Source organism: Sparus aurata, chromosome 22, assembly GCF_900880675.1.
Source record: "Sparus aurata chromosome 22, fSpaAur1.1, whole genome shotgun sequence".
NCBI classification, from domain to species: Eukaryota; Metazoa; Chordata; class Actinopteri; order Spariformes; family Sparidae; genus Sparus; species Sparus aurata.
Genome location: NC_044208.1, coordinates 25,332,302 through 25,347,560, shown reverse-complemented (window position 1 = coordinate 25,347,560; position 15,259 = coordinate 25,332,302). Strand labels below are relative to the sequence as shown.

The window sequence follows — 15,259 nt, the reverse complement described above, 5'->3', positions numbered from 1 at the left end:
ATCCCATTCCCACATTTGTAGTGTGCAGCTCTCGGGGTGTCAGCGGTGCCAAATAGCAGCTTGAGTCATTTATCACCATGACTCACCAGCTATTACTAAGCAAAAAACAGCCAGCTTCCAAACCTACCCCGCCGTGCTTTCACTCCAGCTCATAATCATTTGCTGTCATAGTATGTGACATTGTCCCACTGCAGACATTTTGTGGCAACCGCTACACGTCATTCCTACTGAGCATGTGGTTCGTGTTACCTGAGAGGAGATGCACTCGACACCGAGGGAGAAACGCATTTGTGCGTTATAACACGATCAGATGTGCTCATTTCTAAAATTGGTGACACAAAACAAAAAGGTGGATCCTCTGCAACCGTGTGACAGAAGAGTTCAGATCCTTTACTTTACTGAAAGCACCAATATTTACTAATACCATTTAGGGTTGTCAGTTGTTAAACCTGATCTCTAATCTTTGATTTCAGTGAGTTACTGGATGATTCGAACATTTATTGAAATTAAACTATGAGAGAACTTCAGGAGGGAAAAAACTCAGAAATCTAAAACTCTGACTTGGACTACACACTGTAAGAAGTCTTAAATAATGTGTTGTATTTTAAAAGCCAGTAATATTATCAGTTGTATAAAACCTTGATCTTATAAGTAACTAGTAACTAAAGCAGTCAAATAAACGTAGTGAGGTAGAAAGTGCAATACTTCCTTCTAAAATATAGTGGAGTAGATGTATAAAGTAGCCTACAATGAAAATACTCAAGTGTAAGTCACCAGATTTGTACTTACGTACAGCGCTCGAGTAAATGTACTTAGTTACTTCCCTTCACTGTACACATGTGCGTTCAGTGTGCTGTTGTGGTTGTGTGTCTTTGTGTTTGACTGTGTTTTCTGCCTCCTAACAGGCCAAGGACATGCAGCAGATGGTGAAGTTGGAGGAGGAGATGGACCGCAGACCTGCCACGGTGGTGTGAGCGACTGAGACCGAGACACAAGCACACACACACACACACACACATATATATACACACACACACACACACACAGGCAGGTGCAGAAAACACTCGGATAGCCCCTTCACGAGCTTGCCCACATCACTGTCTCTGTACTTTTGTCATGTTCACACACACAAACACACAGTAGCCCTCCCACACACTTTACCCCGCCCGCTAACTTCTTTACACCACTGAGCCACTGGCCCTTCTCTCGTTGATTGACAGGGAGTTCAACCACTCACGGAGGGAGGTAATGTTACCACGGAGACGAAGCAACAGAGTCAGACACACCCTTCCTCCACTGTATGTAGTTTTATACGGGCAACACAAGCTGCAGCTATTAGTGGACACACACATCTACACACACACACACAGCACATGCACAAACACCCACGGGAAGTGGATATCAATTCCCCCTTTTGACTTGTTCGGTTTGTTTCTTTCTTTTTTTTTTCTTTTTTTTTTTTTTTATCGGTACCAGATTAAACTCTCCAGAGACGGCGTAGAAGAGGGGGGAGGAGAATATGTGTAAGATTTAATGTCGATTCAGCACAAAATGAATAAACTTTGTGAAATACACTGTATGCTACACACCAGTCCTGTCCTGAGCACTTTGTATGTGATAGGCCATCATAACAAATGTGGAAAATGTAGCAGTGCACTACTGTAGGTTTTCTGTATTTCAGTAAGAATGTATTTAAAAAAAAAAAAAAGAAATCACTGTATGAAGGAGTGGCAACAACCTCCCTGTGTCAACTATCCAACAATGCAAGTTGTTTGACTTCACAAAGATGTTACTGACTTTTCTTCTTGTTCAGCCGTGTTACAGCCCACTTATTATCTCGCTGAGTCAGAAAACTATAAAGGGATCACGATGGACTCATGTTCACTTTGATATGATTAAATCACTGGGAAATAAAAGAGAGCTGCTGCTGCTTTAACTTGAAAATAACATTTATTTTCAAGTCAAAGTAAAGTTCAATGAATGATCGCAAGTTTACACCTGGAAAAACTCACATTTTACATTCCTAACGTTGGGCTCAAGATCATGTATACTATGCAAAAAATAAAGAAAGATAAACAACACATGATTGGTTCAAAGATTGAGATGTACAAAACACAGAAAATGATAAAAGAAACCAAAAGAAGTTTGGGTAAAATACATCAAAATAAAAATGATGCATTCCCTACAAACCAAGACAAAGACACGAGCAGTTATTTGAAACTAAGTGGCCACGTACCAATAGGTAAAAGGTTGAGCAGGGTTAAAATGTGTCTTTGCATTAAGGAGTTTTGTACTTTGTACTCTTGTGAAAATTGTGCCAAATTTTAATACAGCGGCAGCATTTTAATTCTGCTGTAACACTTCTGCTTTAATTGGCCAGCTCCGTCACTATCAGAGAGGAACTCCGGCAGACGCGAGTCGAAGCCACCTCGTCTCGTCAAGTTTGCCCGCTCATTAAGGCGCTGTTGAAGTGGAGTGCTCCCTTAATAGCTTCTTGACTGCAACCTCAGCTTGTAATCCTCATCATTCCCCCTTGCTGGCCCTTCGGTCAGACTGAATAATTACAGCAGATTTGTAACAAAGCCTGTGACATGGCTGCCACACGCATTATCCACACCGGAGGAGGGGGGATTTCAGACAAAGGACCCAAAACAAGTTTTCCTCTAAAACGTTACTGTCCACGAGCCCACAGAGGGGTCGAGGCAGCACTACTGAACACAGCTCCAGGTGACACTGCAGAGAAAGAAATGTGACTTGAAAAATACTATTATGAAGTAATCCTGTGGGTACTGTAGTATTTGTGCACACATGACCATGCCTGGCGTTCACACTGCACGGCACACCATGAAAAACAACGAGAACGGTAAAAAAATCAAATAATATGATATGAAAACACACAAAAACACGGGGATAAAAGCACCTCTAGATGTTTTGGCCTTTTTAAAAAAAACAATGTTTTCCTTTGTTTTATTCTGCTGTAACACACGTTAAAGGGTAGACGGGATGTTTTTTTTGTATATACTGGAATGTACGTAGTTTAATTTTACTTTTCTGACTAATTGTCCTCCTCTGTCACACAAGGGCTCAGGGGATTAGAGCGGGTCTGTTGGATGTCGGGGGTAAAAAAAAAAGACATTTATCAACCACTGGGGTTTTCTTTCTTGTTCGTTTTCTTTTTTCTGTTTTTCCAGTCTGCCCTTTACTGCACCACACGACACAGTATAAAGCTCTCACCACATATCTAGTGCAGAGATAAACGAGTTAAAAAAAAAAAAGTGCTTTTAAAATTTTATTCCATCGCTTTCAAAATGTGCCACTCAGTGTCTGTTAGGAAGTTTAAAATTATTTTATGAATGATAAAATGCCAAATTAAGGGGTTATTTATATGAAGATATATATAAATAAATAAATATATATATTATATATATTAGATATAATGTGTAGTTTAAGATTATTATGTTTGTTAGAGGCTTTTTTTGCACTAGTTGAATGTTTCTGTTGTGTGACTACATGTAACCTCGGGCTCTAGTTTGTCAAGGAGAAAAAAAAAAAAAGGCAGATTATTTTTGCAGAGCAACGTCACCGATTTGATTTCCTCAGTTTCTACTGTATCTCCTCTTTGTTTTCTATTTGAACTGTAGCTTGTCGACGAACCATTCTGTGCGTGTTTTTGTATTTATATTGTATTGTTGAACTTAAAGCAATGAAAATACTGTTGTTATCCAGCTCCTTTAATACTGTTTTATAGTATGTGTACCAATAAATCCAGGTGTAAAATGGGACAGAAGCATGTGGCTCATTTGTGTTTTTCTTAATCATGATCCTCTTCTTTGACTTCTGACTGATAGTGGATTTTTTGGGGGGCCAATATCAATATTGAGGAGAAAAAACATCGTCTATATGTCGACCAATATTCTTCTATAAATATTTGAATGTGGTTATCAAACACTTGCGATGGGGGCAGGATATCTTCCAGTTTAAGTTTATTGTCCAAAATGACAATGATAAAGTTTTCAGAAAGACATCTGATCGGTCAGGCTCAAGTATTTTGGCCAGTGTTCTGGGTTCAGCAGGAGTATTTATATAAAGTATTTAAAAAGCTTCATGTACCTTAAAGACAGAACACCAAAGTACCTGTTCTTCCTCTCACCTGGAGAGAGATTTATCAGTGTACGTATGTCAGAACTCATTTCTTTCTAATTTCTTCTAACTACAGTCCACCTGAGATGGATGCCATCAGTGTTTACCACGAGTAGATGCAGGTTTCCTTCTGCATGGTGACAAAATGTAGTTCAGTATAAAGAAGTTTGTTCATAGTAAAGTCTGTGGATTACCAAGAGAAACCAGATCATGATTTCTGAAAAGACGTCATATTTGAGAGACACACAGGATCTCTCTGCTCAACTCCCATCAAAACAATCCAGATGTTTAAACACTACAGGTAAGAGTGAAATGTGCATTTTTGATTTTGTGGTGAAATGCCCCTTTAACATTAAAACGTCCTTCTGAATGCTGACAGCAGCTCGAGCTCATCCTCCGGCTCAGATCTGACCTCAGGACAGCTCTCGCGGGGTCACGTTGTGTCTGCAGGCCACATGTATGGCTACCAGCGGGACTGCGCAGCGCGCGCGTGCACACGGCAGCCCCGCACTTTATCCCCTCACAATGGCCCCCGCGGTCTAATCACAGTCAACAAGTGCGGGATGAATCCATATCCATGATGCGGCTCCGGCGCTGCAGCTCTGAGTGTTTTTATAAGAGATGCATTTCCATCAGAAAGGACAACAAAGCGCTCATTATGCTTTTCGTTGCTTGGCAACTCGGCGGCTTCCCCCCTCACTATAAAACAGAGCGGATGGGTTTGTTTTGTCAGCATCCGAACCCGCTCCACGCTGCGGAGAGGATGACATGAGGATGAGTTTCTGACCCACTTCAGAGTCATGCTCAAGGCTCAGGGGAAGTCCAGCGGGCGAACCGGCACCAAGATCCTCCTGGAGGCGATGTCCAAGGATAAAGTCCACCTGGCCAGGTTCGTTCTGGACGCGCTGGATGGAGAAATCGTGGACTCGAGAACAGAGGGCGCACAGACCCCCCTCATCTCGTCGATCCTGCTGCCCGACAGCCACACTCGGTGTAAGTTTGTGGAGCTTCTGCTGCACAGAGGGGCCAACGTGAACTGTCAGGACGGCGACGGGCGCACGGCGCTCAGCTACGCCTGTGAGAGAGGCTACCTGGATGTGGTGAAGATCCTGGTCCAAAACGGCGCGGACCCGGAGATCGTGGACGTCTGGGGGAACACCGCGCTGATGTACGCCGCGGTGGAAGGTCACTCGCCTGTGGTTGAGTTTCTGGTGAGAGCTTTCAAGAGGCTGGGTCTGCAGATCCACCGGCAGAATAAAGTTGGCAACTCTGCGGTTGCGGTGGCGAAGTTTCTGGGCCACACAAAGTGCATCTGTGCGCTCACCAGCAACTCCAAGAAGGGCCGCGAGGCTGAGGGAGGCGCTCGGGGTGACGCGCAGCAGCGACTCCATCTGGGAGGCGGTGATGGAGGAGACGAGCTCGAGAGGGAAGTTGGACATTTAGTGAACAAACTCGAGTCGTGTCATCATGCAGATTGCCAACTGGTTCAAAGCTGCACCTGGAGACTGAGGCCGCGGATGAAGCCCAGTCGGCTGCCGTCGATGGGCTCCATAGAGGAGTTTGACAGAGAGAATGAAAGCTCCTCCTCACCTCCACAGGAGCTCGTCTTCTCCGGAGTCCTAACCCCTAAACCCCCTCCGCGGTTTCCCAACCATTCTCCAAACTCTACGCATCCTAAACCCGGGGAGAGGCTGAACCTCTCTGATGATCGCCTCCCGCCTCTTATCCAGAGCTGTGAGCCTCAGAAATCTATTCTCCCCTCACCCAGACCCAGCAGACCCAGCGCGCCCTCTGCCCTGGGGATCCTTCTGACTCCCATTCATGCCAGAAAAGGTGAAAACTACCCAGAGGCAGAAAAATCCAAAATCCCAGATATCGGTGTGCGCAGATTTCACGACAGCTACTATCAGAAAAGATGCAGCCTGCCGACCAGCGTCCTCAGCCCCGCGCCTCCGGAGCGCACGCTGGCGCCTTTGCGTAAAACCAAAACCGTGAAGAGGCGCGAAGCGTCTCCCTGCAAGGCTGAACCTCTTCAGGTCACAGCGCCAGCTGCAGCTGCTTCAACCACGACCTTCTCAGTGTTGAGCAACAAACTCTTGCGTCGATTTACCTCCCCGGAGTTTAAAAAGGACGTGAGGGAGTTGGGGGAGGATCCTCTGTCGGCTTCTGGGCAGATGCCGCGATCTGAAACTTTCCCTCTGGGCTTCAGACATCCGCAGGTGGGCAGTAAAGCCAGCATCGACAGCATCAGCTCTGTCAAGTGCGAGTTTGACTTCCAGTTCAAAAAGACGAACTTTTAAAAACTACAGTGCGTCATACGTAAAGAGAGTTAATGATTACCTGCGCATCTTAAAAACATCACGTTACTTGTAGACCGAGTTACACCAGAGATAATCTGTTAGACCCTTGTTACATTCCTCTCCAAAGTGTTTCTTCAGATTTGTAAATACTTTTTTTACTGCAGTGCGTCCAGCAGCCTCGACGTCTCGGAACCGCTCTGCAAAACTTTCTCCCATCTGACATCCGGACGTCATCAGCTGAAGGACAGAGGCAGTTAAAAACGACCATAAATCTTTCAACTATCTCCAAATAACCCCTCAAATCTGCAGAAATTAAAAAAAAAAAAACTGTGCGTAATCTACGTGCGTAAACGTCAGCACCTGCCCGGCTGGATGCAGCTCCACACTGAGACGCAGCGTCTAACTTTCGGTGTGTGTGGTTGCTCCTGTGTTCAGCTGCTTTTGCCACTCCTTTTGGGGGTGGGCGGGGGGGGGGTGCATGGAAGGTGAAAGGGGGGATGTGTGCAATCATTTATAACTGAATGAACACTCAGCATTTTCTTGTGTGTGCTACAGCCCCAGTCATTAAATCTCTGTGTCTGTCACTGAAACCTGCTAACAGTGAATAAAATCTCACTTTGTGAAATGAACGCGGTGTCCTGTGTTGGATGAGTGTGTGATCAGTTTGTCAGTTTGTCTTTGGGTGGTAATCCTGCCCGACATGTCATTGAACGCAACATTTACTCTGATCTTAAATGCCATTAGTTTGAGGGTGATTAGTCTCTAAATCACGATTTGGTTCCAGAGGCAGACTGACGCGTGACTCAACTTCTGAAACACTTCCTCATCAACCTCTGTCTACGTCACCCAGCAGGACATTTGTCTCCGTCACAAAATTCTCGATTAACCGAGTCACACACACAAAGAAGGGTTTCAAGTCTCCTCATAAGATGCAGCACAAACTCTCAGCTGCAACCTTGCAGAAGTGGAGTTTGGGAGAGGGAGGGCGGGAGGGGAAGGGAGAGAGAGGGAGGGAGGGAAGGAGGGAGGGAGGGGGTGTTGTCGGCAGTTTCCCTCCAGACATACATCATTTCAGCCCAACCTCCAGCTGCTGCCACAGGGATGGAGACTACAGCATTGCGGGAATAACACCGACTGCATGCCGAGTGCCTTTTCTCACTGAAGGGGCAGATTTCAGTTGACGGAGTTTCTCTCCTCTCAGCCAGGATCATTATTTGTGACGGTAATGACGCGCAGACGGGGCTCGGTCCTGCAGCTGTCACTGGGCTGAAACCTGTCAACCTTGCAGAGGGAGGTCGGTGTGGAGACAGACAGAACTCCTCGGAGCCGGCTGCTTCTGCACCGCACCGCAGACCGGATCTCACGTCCAACCTGGACACATCTTTTCTTTTTTTTTTTTCCTTCTTTTTGCTGCATTCGCGATGATCTGAGCGTGACTTCTGGGCGCTGAGTAGAGGCATCCCTCCTCTTTCTCTCTCTCTCGCTCTCTCTCTCTCTCTCCTCTTCCTCCCCTCTTTCTCTCCCGCCTCCCCTCTCTGCCTCTCTTTCTCTCCTTTCTTTCCGTGGGTTCAGCACAGGCTGCCCAGTCAGTTAGCCCCCTTTTTGTTTTTTCCAGCGCCGGGGAAGCTGATAACGATGGGACGAACCGGTTTCAGCACCACGGAGAGCGCCCGACTTCTGCTGCTCGGCGTGTTTGGTAAGCGTGTGTGTGTGTGTATGTGTGTGTGTGTCGTTTGTCGTGACTGCTCGCTGCAGTCTGTGTGTGTGTGTGCGTGCGCGTGTATCCGTGCGTGCATGCGCGTGCACCCTCTGCGCTTGTTCAGCTACGACAGATGTCTGGATGCGGCGTGTGTGTGTGTGTGTGTGTGTGTGTGTGTGTCTTCCCGCACCATCACCTGTGTCTCCTCCATGCGCGGATGTGAAAAGTCGTGCGGACGCGATCAGAGTTGCAGTTGGTCACTTTCTGACGTTGTTTAGACCGCAGCCAGTCGCGTGCTGTTGCTCCCCTGATACAGAAGATTTCAGGCTCCACCGTCTCAGCCTGGTTTTGACTTTGCCGTGAGGAAACAGAGGTGACGTGACGGCGATCTAAAACATGTGAGGGACCCTCCGCCAAACTCAAAAGGAGATCATTAAGCATCCATTTCTGCTGATTCTGCATGTTTCGGCAGACGTGTGATCGTGTGTGTGTGTGTGTGTGTGATCGTGTGTGTGATCGTGTGTGTGTGTGCCCCCCTGCCCCCCCCACCCCATCTGTTACCCCTTTATTTCCTCTTCCCTGATCAGGTGTGCTGGCGCTGTCCGTGGTGCTGGCGGAGCAGGAGGGGGAGAACCTGTCCGGTCTGTCCAACAACCCAGACAAAGCCATCTTCGCGGTCCGTGAAAACGGCACGACCTGTCTGATGGTGGAGTTCGCCGTGAAATTCCTCGTGCCATATGACGTGCTCGCTCTCAACGGGATAGACGTAAGGAATCCCCTCGTGTATCTCAACATATGTTGGAAAAAAAAACAAAGAAAAAAACACAACATGCAACACTTGGATACGAGCTGCATAGAATGCGGCTCCGTTTTGGAGACATTTTTCGGGGGGGTTGTGCGTAAAGGTGGTTGCAGCGCTACGAAAATGTTGTTTTACACGAAAAATATTCTTAATTCTACTCAGATGGACAATTTCAATCGTAATCAATAAAGAACATGTATTTTGAGAAGATCAGAATTGCGTGTGGGAGATGCTCTTCTGGTGTGTAGTCGTGCGTAAAATGCTGACGTCGCATTGAACCCTTCATCAAGAATCGAAAACGAGGAGAGAATTTTTCGATATCAAACTCTTTTTTAATCAATAAATGTACATTTCTTTGGTTGTATTTCTTGTAACAAGTCATTAAAATAATCTTGCATGCTTTCTGGATATATTTGTTACACGGTAAAGTCGTGCGTAAAAATGGATAGACGTGCAAAAAAGAATCCGTCTTTATGTGTCAATTTCTTTTCACGCGTTTGTTGGATCTTTTCGCAGCTGATCACCGAGCAGGCGTCGTTCACTCTGCCAAGGAATGCAGAAATCGAGGGCAAATGTGGGACCACGGAGTCCGAGATCCACATATCCTGGAAGAACAAAGCCTACACGCTCCGCATCTACTTCTCTAAGGTGGGCGAGAAAAAGCGCCATGGGACGCGGGAATCACGCACATACTGTATGATATCATCATGAATCATCTTCAGGGAATATGAAGCCGCCCACACAATTTACTGTCTCCTGGAATCTTCATCTGTGTTGAGCGACTTCACAAAATTTAAACCAGATTTTGGTTTTTTGTCCTTTGAATTAAAAGCAGTCACCAATCACGTAGCGGGATCGTGACATCACGTCATTAATGCACTGAATTAAGGGGAAAATATTTTTTACTTACTATTTTACTTAAAAGGAAATTACCTAAGTTTTTATGAGCATATTTTAATAAGGTACATATTTAGCTGTGTGTAGCGCCAACCAGCCTCCACTGTGCGCTGGAAAAGCCCTCTTTTGACGCATGTGTGTGTGTCTCTGCGTGTTGCAGGAGTTCCGTGAGAAGGACACCGAGGTGTGGAAGATCAGCAAGGTCCAGTTCGTCTACGACACCTCGGAGACATCGCATTTCATCAACGCGTACAACCGTGAGTCTCCCGCCGGCCGCGCCTGTGTTTGTGTACAGTAGCTCCACTCAGCACATCTCCACCCGTCATTCATCTCACGTTTGCGCTCAGCTAGAAGAATCAAAGAGTTGATTCATGCCTGGATTTATCATTTTGTCGCCCACTTGTAAAAAAAAAACACTCTCACTGACATTATGACAGATTTGAGAGAGAGCCGGGTGAGTTACAGCCGGAAGATGCGCCAATTAATATATAAATTGTTTTGTGAAGCAACACCAGTGCACTTAAAATAAACTTAAGAATAAAAAATACTTCTTTCAGATGTTTTGATAATTTTATCTGAACTTGAAGTACTTACATATGGAGTTTCTTTTATTTTGAAGGTCTCTGACCTCTTCAAAATCATCACATTCAGGAAACTGCGTGAATCTTTTCAATCAGGCACACACCCACGCATCTTAAACCTAATTACATCATCATGCCTCCATCCTTACATCGTGTTTTCATTCGTGACTCTCTCTCTCTCTCTCTCTTCCTGTCTCTCCAGCTGGGAAGCACACAGCCAGCACGCACCGCCTCTCGGCCCTGGTCACCCCCGCCGGGCGCTCCTTCGTGTGCCTGGCGCAGCAGACCCTCACCCTCATCTCCAGCGACCACCAGAAGGGCGTCACCGTGTCCATGTACGACATCCAGATCCAGCCCTTCGACATCGCCTCCGACTTCATGTTCAGTGAACGTAAGGAAAGCACTCCCTGCTCTCTAAAGCACATGATGAGAAAACACGGATGGAGATCATGATGAGGAACTCCTGGGGGGTGTTTTTAACTTTACATCTACCTCCCTCTCTCTGACTCACACACACACACACTTATACACACCTCTCTGGGGGGTTATTGCTGCAGTATGAGCTGCAGAGATGGAGAGAGGGTAACAAAGAGGAGGAGGTGGAGGTGCAAGAGAGATGCAAAGAGAGGAAGAGAGAGAGAGAGGAGAAGAAAGAGAAGAGGTGGGGGGTCATCAGGACTTTATGAGTGCGGTTATATCGTTGCCCTCGATGCAGCGTTTATAGACGCTGCTCGCTGCACCTGGGCGTCCTCTGGAGCCAATCACCTTGGAAGAATCATTGGCTCTGAGCTGCTGTAAACTAGGCTGTGCCACGCTCCGCTGCCTCCCTCCATAGTGTACATTAACTGCTGTCCACAGGGAGAAACACCTCCCCAACTTTAAAACACACACACACACACACACATACACTGCACTGTGCAGCCAGGCGTGGTTTAAGGCGTCCTCATTTCCCCCCTTTTACAGACAGGCAGTGTGTGAAAGACGTGTGTGCATGCTGACACGCCTTTAACTGAGAACAACAGAGGAGTGACTAACTGTTGAACTGCAAGAGAGAAGAAGCGTCTGTGGATAAAATGTGTCATTCAGTGAATAAAAGCCAAAGGAACAGTCACTGCACACAAACATCTGTCAGCCTGACTGAACCTGCACGGGTCCACGATGAGCAGACGTCACAAAAACTACTGTTGTTGGACGATTTAATGTCCAGGAAACAATTGTGATGAACAATATTGTCGTAGTTTTAAGCCCATTCTACGTCTCCAGTGTCATGAAAACATAACAGCATAATAACGCAGGTAAAATCTTTAAAAGAGCAACAAACTTTAATCATTAAGAGCACAAAGACATCGGAATGTGAATGTGAATAAAATATCAAAATATTCTACATAAATTAAACAAACCACACAACAAAACAAGAAATAAACGGACTCTCGGACTCCGTCAACAAAAGTTGCATGTTCACACAATGAGCCATGTTGAAGTCAGCAAACATGTTCAAGATCACGTACGTACATGGATTCATCAATAGCTTCTGTTCCTTCATCAATATTGTTATTTTCATGACAGCCAAGAAACTCTCGTGCATTTTTTTCTCCAACGAACCTTTGGAATCACAAAGAAAACTTCTACATGTAAACCACAAAACCTAATTAAGTCATTTAGCAGCTTCATTACATTACTGGAATTATTAAATTAAACTACAAACAATTCCTAAATGAATTAATAGTCTGACAACAGAAAATCAATCTGCACGATGAGGTAAAAAAAAAAAATCAAGTCGCAATCATTCTGACTGATGTTACATTTGTAATACGGTAAGTGGGGATGATTATTTTTGCATCTTAACTTTCATAAAGAAAACGATTAAAATCACGACGATGTGACGTTCGTCCCAAACAAACACGTTTTTCTTACAATCCAGGACGACTCTGCAGCGCTACAGTTCATCATGAAGTTTATCAAAAGACTGCGGCCTCTGCAATTTAGATATTGCACTTGGCCATATTGCAATTATGATAATATTTTGATTGTTCTGTCAGTTTTTAAGCATTAAATCCCAAAACATTCATGGGTTTTAGCTTCTCGGTTGTGAATACATGCTGGTTTCTTTCATCCCAAACATTGTTAAACACATTATATTTGGATATTAGACAAAACAATACATCTGGTGACATCACTCTCTGCTGTAGAGTTTCATTTTTCACTGTTTTAGACATTTTAGACTAAATATTTAAAAAATAAACCAACTGGCAGACCAACAATGATGATATATGATCATAGGATTAAGACACAGCTCCATTGAAAGGTATTAGAATCTCTATCTCAGGTGTTTTGGACTCTTGTCAGTCGTGTTCAGTCACCTCACCACACTGACTGTGTTCGTTTTATTCTCGCAGCCCACAAGTGCATCACCGACCAGCGGGAGCGCCTGGAGGAGACCCTCCCCCTCATCCTGGGCTTCATCCTGGCCCTCATCATCGTCATCACGCTCACCGTCTACCACTTCCACCTGAAGCTGACGGCGACCCAGCCCGTGCTCCCCAGAGATCGCTCCATGTACAAGAACATGTAGCCGTCGCCAGCAGCAGCGGCGGCAGCGGCGGCGGTGGCTCCCCTCAGCTCTCTCCAAAGCTAACCTGACAAAAGACTTGTCTCCTCGACGTCCCAGGCCTAACACCACAGAGGAAAAAAAGTGCCACATGATGGACTGAATCCACGACGGAGAAATGTGTGTCGCCTTGTTCCGTGGGCCCACCGGAAACCACTGGAAGCTAACGGGACAGCTTGGGGCCTAGCATGGATGTAGCTGGAGGGTAAATCCACCAAAAATCTAATTTACCCGGCTGCTGAATTGAATCTTAAACGACATAAATTCATAGTCAACATCACAGTGAATAAATCCGAAAGAAAATAAAAACAAACATTTATGCTTTAATCACCAACTTGGGGTTATATCACCTGTTTTTTGTTTTGTTTTTGTGGGATCTGGTTCTGGTCACTTCAGCCATTTTTAATCCAACTTCTCTTTGAAAGAAAATTATTAGCCCGAGCTTCTGCTGTCATTCGTCAACAGTTTGTCGTCTTTTCTCTATTCTCTCTCTCTCTCTCTGAAACTGCTGCTACATTATTTTCACTCCCTACCGTCGATTCTGTATCTGCTAATCTCTTTCTGGTCAGAGAATCCTCCCCTTTCTTTTTCTATTTCTTCTGTTTTTTGAATGCAGCCATAGTGTTTTCACAGTGGACAAGTCTTGTAAGTGTGTGCAGTGCAGTGGCATTCAGAGTTGCGGTGTTTTTTAGTTTTTGCTTTTGACAAAATCTTTTTCTCCACACTGATGTACGGAACATATCAAAAAAAAAAAAAAGAAGAAAAAAAAAGAAAGGAAGAGAGAAAAACTTCTGACGAAAAAATTCTGCACTGAATTGTGACGGATTTCTCAGAATGCCATACGAGAGCGTTTATGAAAAAAAAGAAATAGTGTGTATAATATTTTCAGAATCAAAGTCTATGCATAAACCTCTGCTGATGCAATTTTTTTGTGCAGTATTCTTCTGTTCATTGAAATAAATTGCTGGAATCATCTCTACGCACGTGTCCGCTCATTCCTACCGTCCGTCACGTCGCCGCATCGCGCCCTCTTTCAGCCTGTCAGACCTAATAAAAGTCTCCGTTTCCTTCCTATACGTCGGTGAAATCAAATCAAACGAGACTGTGAGAAAGAAAAAAAAAAAAGGTTGACTGATTCTCCTGTCAGAGGAGACACTGCAGGGATGGTAGGTATTGATTCTGTCGGCCTTCGACGGGAAACGCAATATGAACAAGTCTAATTGAAAACAAATAAGAGCGTTTGTGTCAGATACACCTATTTGTTTTCTGCGGCGTGGACGTCGTACATCATCCTCAGTCGCAGGACGTCAAAGTCGAAACCCTTTAATCCGCTTTCTCAGTCGCACCGGCCTCGTCACTGTTGGACATGATCTTGACAGAACTCTCTTCTTGTTTCCAAAGTCGACTATATATGTTGTCATGTTAAAAATCAGAACAAACTCAGATGAATCTTACCACATGTGCAACAACCAGAGCGCTGGGAGAGACTGGGGGTGGTTGTGATATTTTGGTTCGTACTCAGTGATCCTCTCCAGGCTGAATGTCACTACAAACATGCAGAGGTCTTTCCACAGTCTCATATTGTTTACAGGTTCAACGGTGCTAAGTGGAACGTCTGCGTCGTGTCTGAAGCTGTTATTAGTTTACGTTAGCGCACTCCATTTCTAAACTTGTGTTAGCTGCTGCTGCTCTCTGTTAGCGGAGCAAGAGAGGCACTGAGGGAAAGTATTGCCAGCGAAATTTACTTTAAGGATAACTTCACCTGAAATTCCTGGAAAGTGTCGTAATCCACAAAACATTTCTGGAGCTTCGCGACAAAACAGCGTTGCAGCATTTACACCCTCTACAAGCGTCGAGCTCGTGCACCTGCTTCAGACTCCGTGTGCACTGTGACTTTAATCTCAGCAGCTACAGTGAAGATTTCACCTTAGAAAAGGGTGTAAATAAAAACTGTGATAATCAATTTGGGATCTTGGAGCATCCAGATACTCGGATTAGGCTGGACTGAGCTGGAGGAGCCGTTTTATGTTTTTCTGTGAAGCTCCAGAAATGTTTTGTGGACTACAAAACTTCACCTGACTGATGCTGAGCAGATAATGATTTACAGTTTTTGGGTGAACTTATCCTTTAATGCAGCGTGTTTCAGTCCGGGTCCTCGGGTCCCCACAGCGCTACATGTTTCTGTGCTCAAACTCACCTGATTGAAACAAACGGGTCGTTATCAGGCGTCAG

At 45.2% G+C, this 15,259-nt stretch overlaps 3 protein-coding genes across 5 annotated transcripts in view; all 3 read left to right on the top strand.

Moving 5' to 3' along the window:
• The window catches only part of plcb4b (phospholipase C, beta 4b), a 66,724-nt gene extending 62,942 nt beyond the window's left edge, over window positions 1-3,782 (top strand). For all 3 annotated transcript variants that reach the window (XM_030404614.1, XM_030404612.1, XM_030404615.1), the window contains one exon: window positions 906-3,782. In XM_030404614.1, the coding sequence (XP_030260474.1) occupies window positions 906-982 (77 nt within the window). In that variant the 3' untranslated portion in view covers window positions 983-3,782. The remainder of the gene's footprint in view (window positions 1-905) is intronic.
• A 141-nt stretch (window positions 3,783-3,923) lies between these two features.
• On the top strand, window positions 3,924-7,069 carry LOC115573716 (uncharacterized). Its single transcript, XM_030404616.1, has one exon. It carries the CDS (start codon window positions 4,941-4,943, stop codon window positions 6,438-6,440), a length of 1,500 nt encoding a protein of 499 aa, XP_030260476.1. The 5' UTR covers window positions 3,924-4,940; the 3' UTR covers window positions 6,441-7,069.
• A 399-nt stretch (window positions 7,070-7,468) lies between these two features.
• Window positions 7,469-14,006, top strand: lamp5 (lysosomal associated membrane protein family member 5). Its single transcript, XM_030404617.1, has 6 exons — window positions 7,469-8,136; window positions 8,727-8,905; window positions 9,458-9,589; window positions 9,999-10,095; window positions 10,622-10,810; window positions 12,816-14,006. Exons 1-6 carry the CDS (start codon window positions 8,076-8,078, stop codon window positions 12,989-12,991), a joined length of 834 nt encoding a protein of 277 aa, XP_030260477.1. The 5' UTR covers window positions 7,469-8,075; the 3' UTR covers window positions 12,992-14,006.
• Window positions 14,007-15,259: the final 1,253 nt, after the last annotated feature.

Bases quoted from the DNA above. Each gene is read 5' to 3' on its own strand.
- lamp5 (XM_030404617.1), top strand. From the start codon at position 8,076: ATGGGACGAACCGGTTTCAGCACCACGGAGAGCGCCCGACTTCTGCTG. The intron at 8,906-9,457 runs GTAAGGAATCCC...ATCTTTTCGCAG, and splicing joins TCGCTCTCAACGGGATAGAC to CTGATCACCGAGCAGGCGTC. The intron at 9,590-9,998 runs GTGGGCGAGAAA...TGCGTGTTGCAG, and splicing joins TCCGCATCTACTTCTCTAAG to GAGTTCCGTGAGAAGGACAC.
- LOC115573716 (XM_030404616.1), top strand. From the start codon at position 4,941: ATGCTCAAGGCTCAGGGGAAGTCCAGCGGGCGAACCGGCACCAAGATC.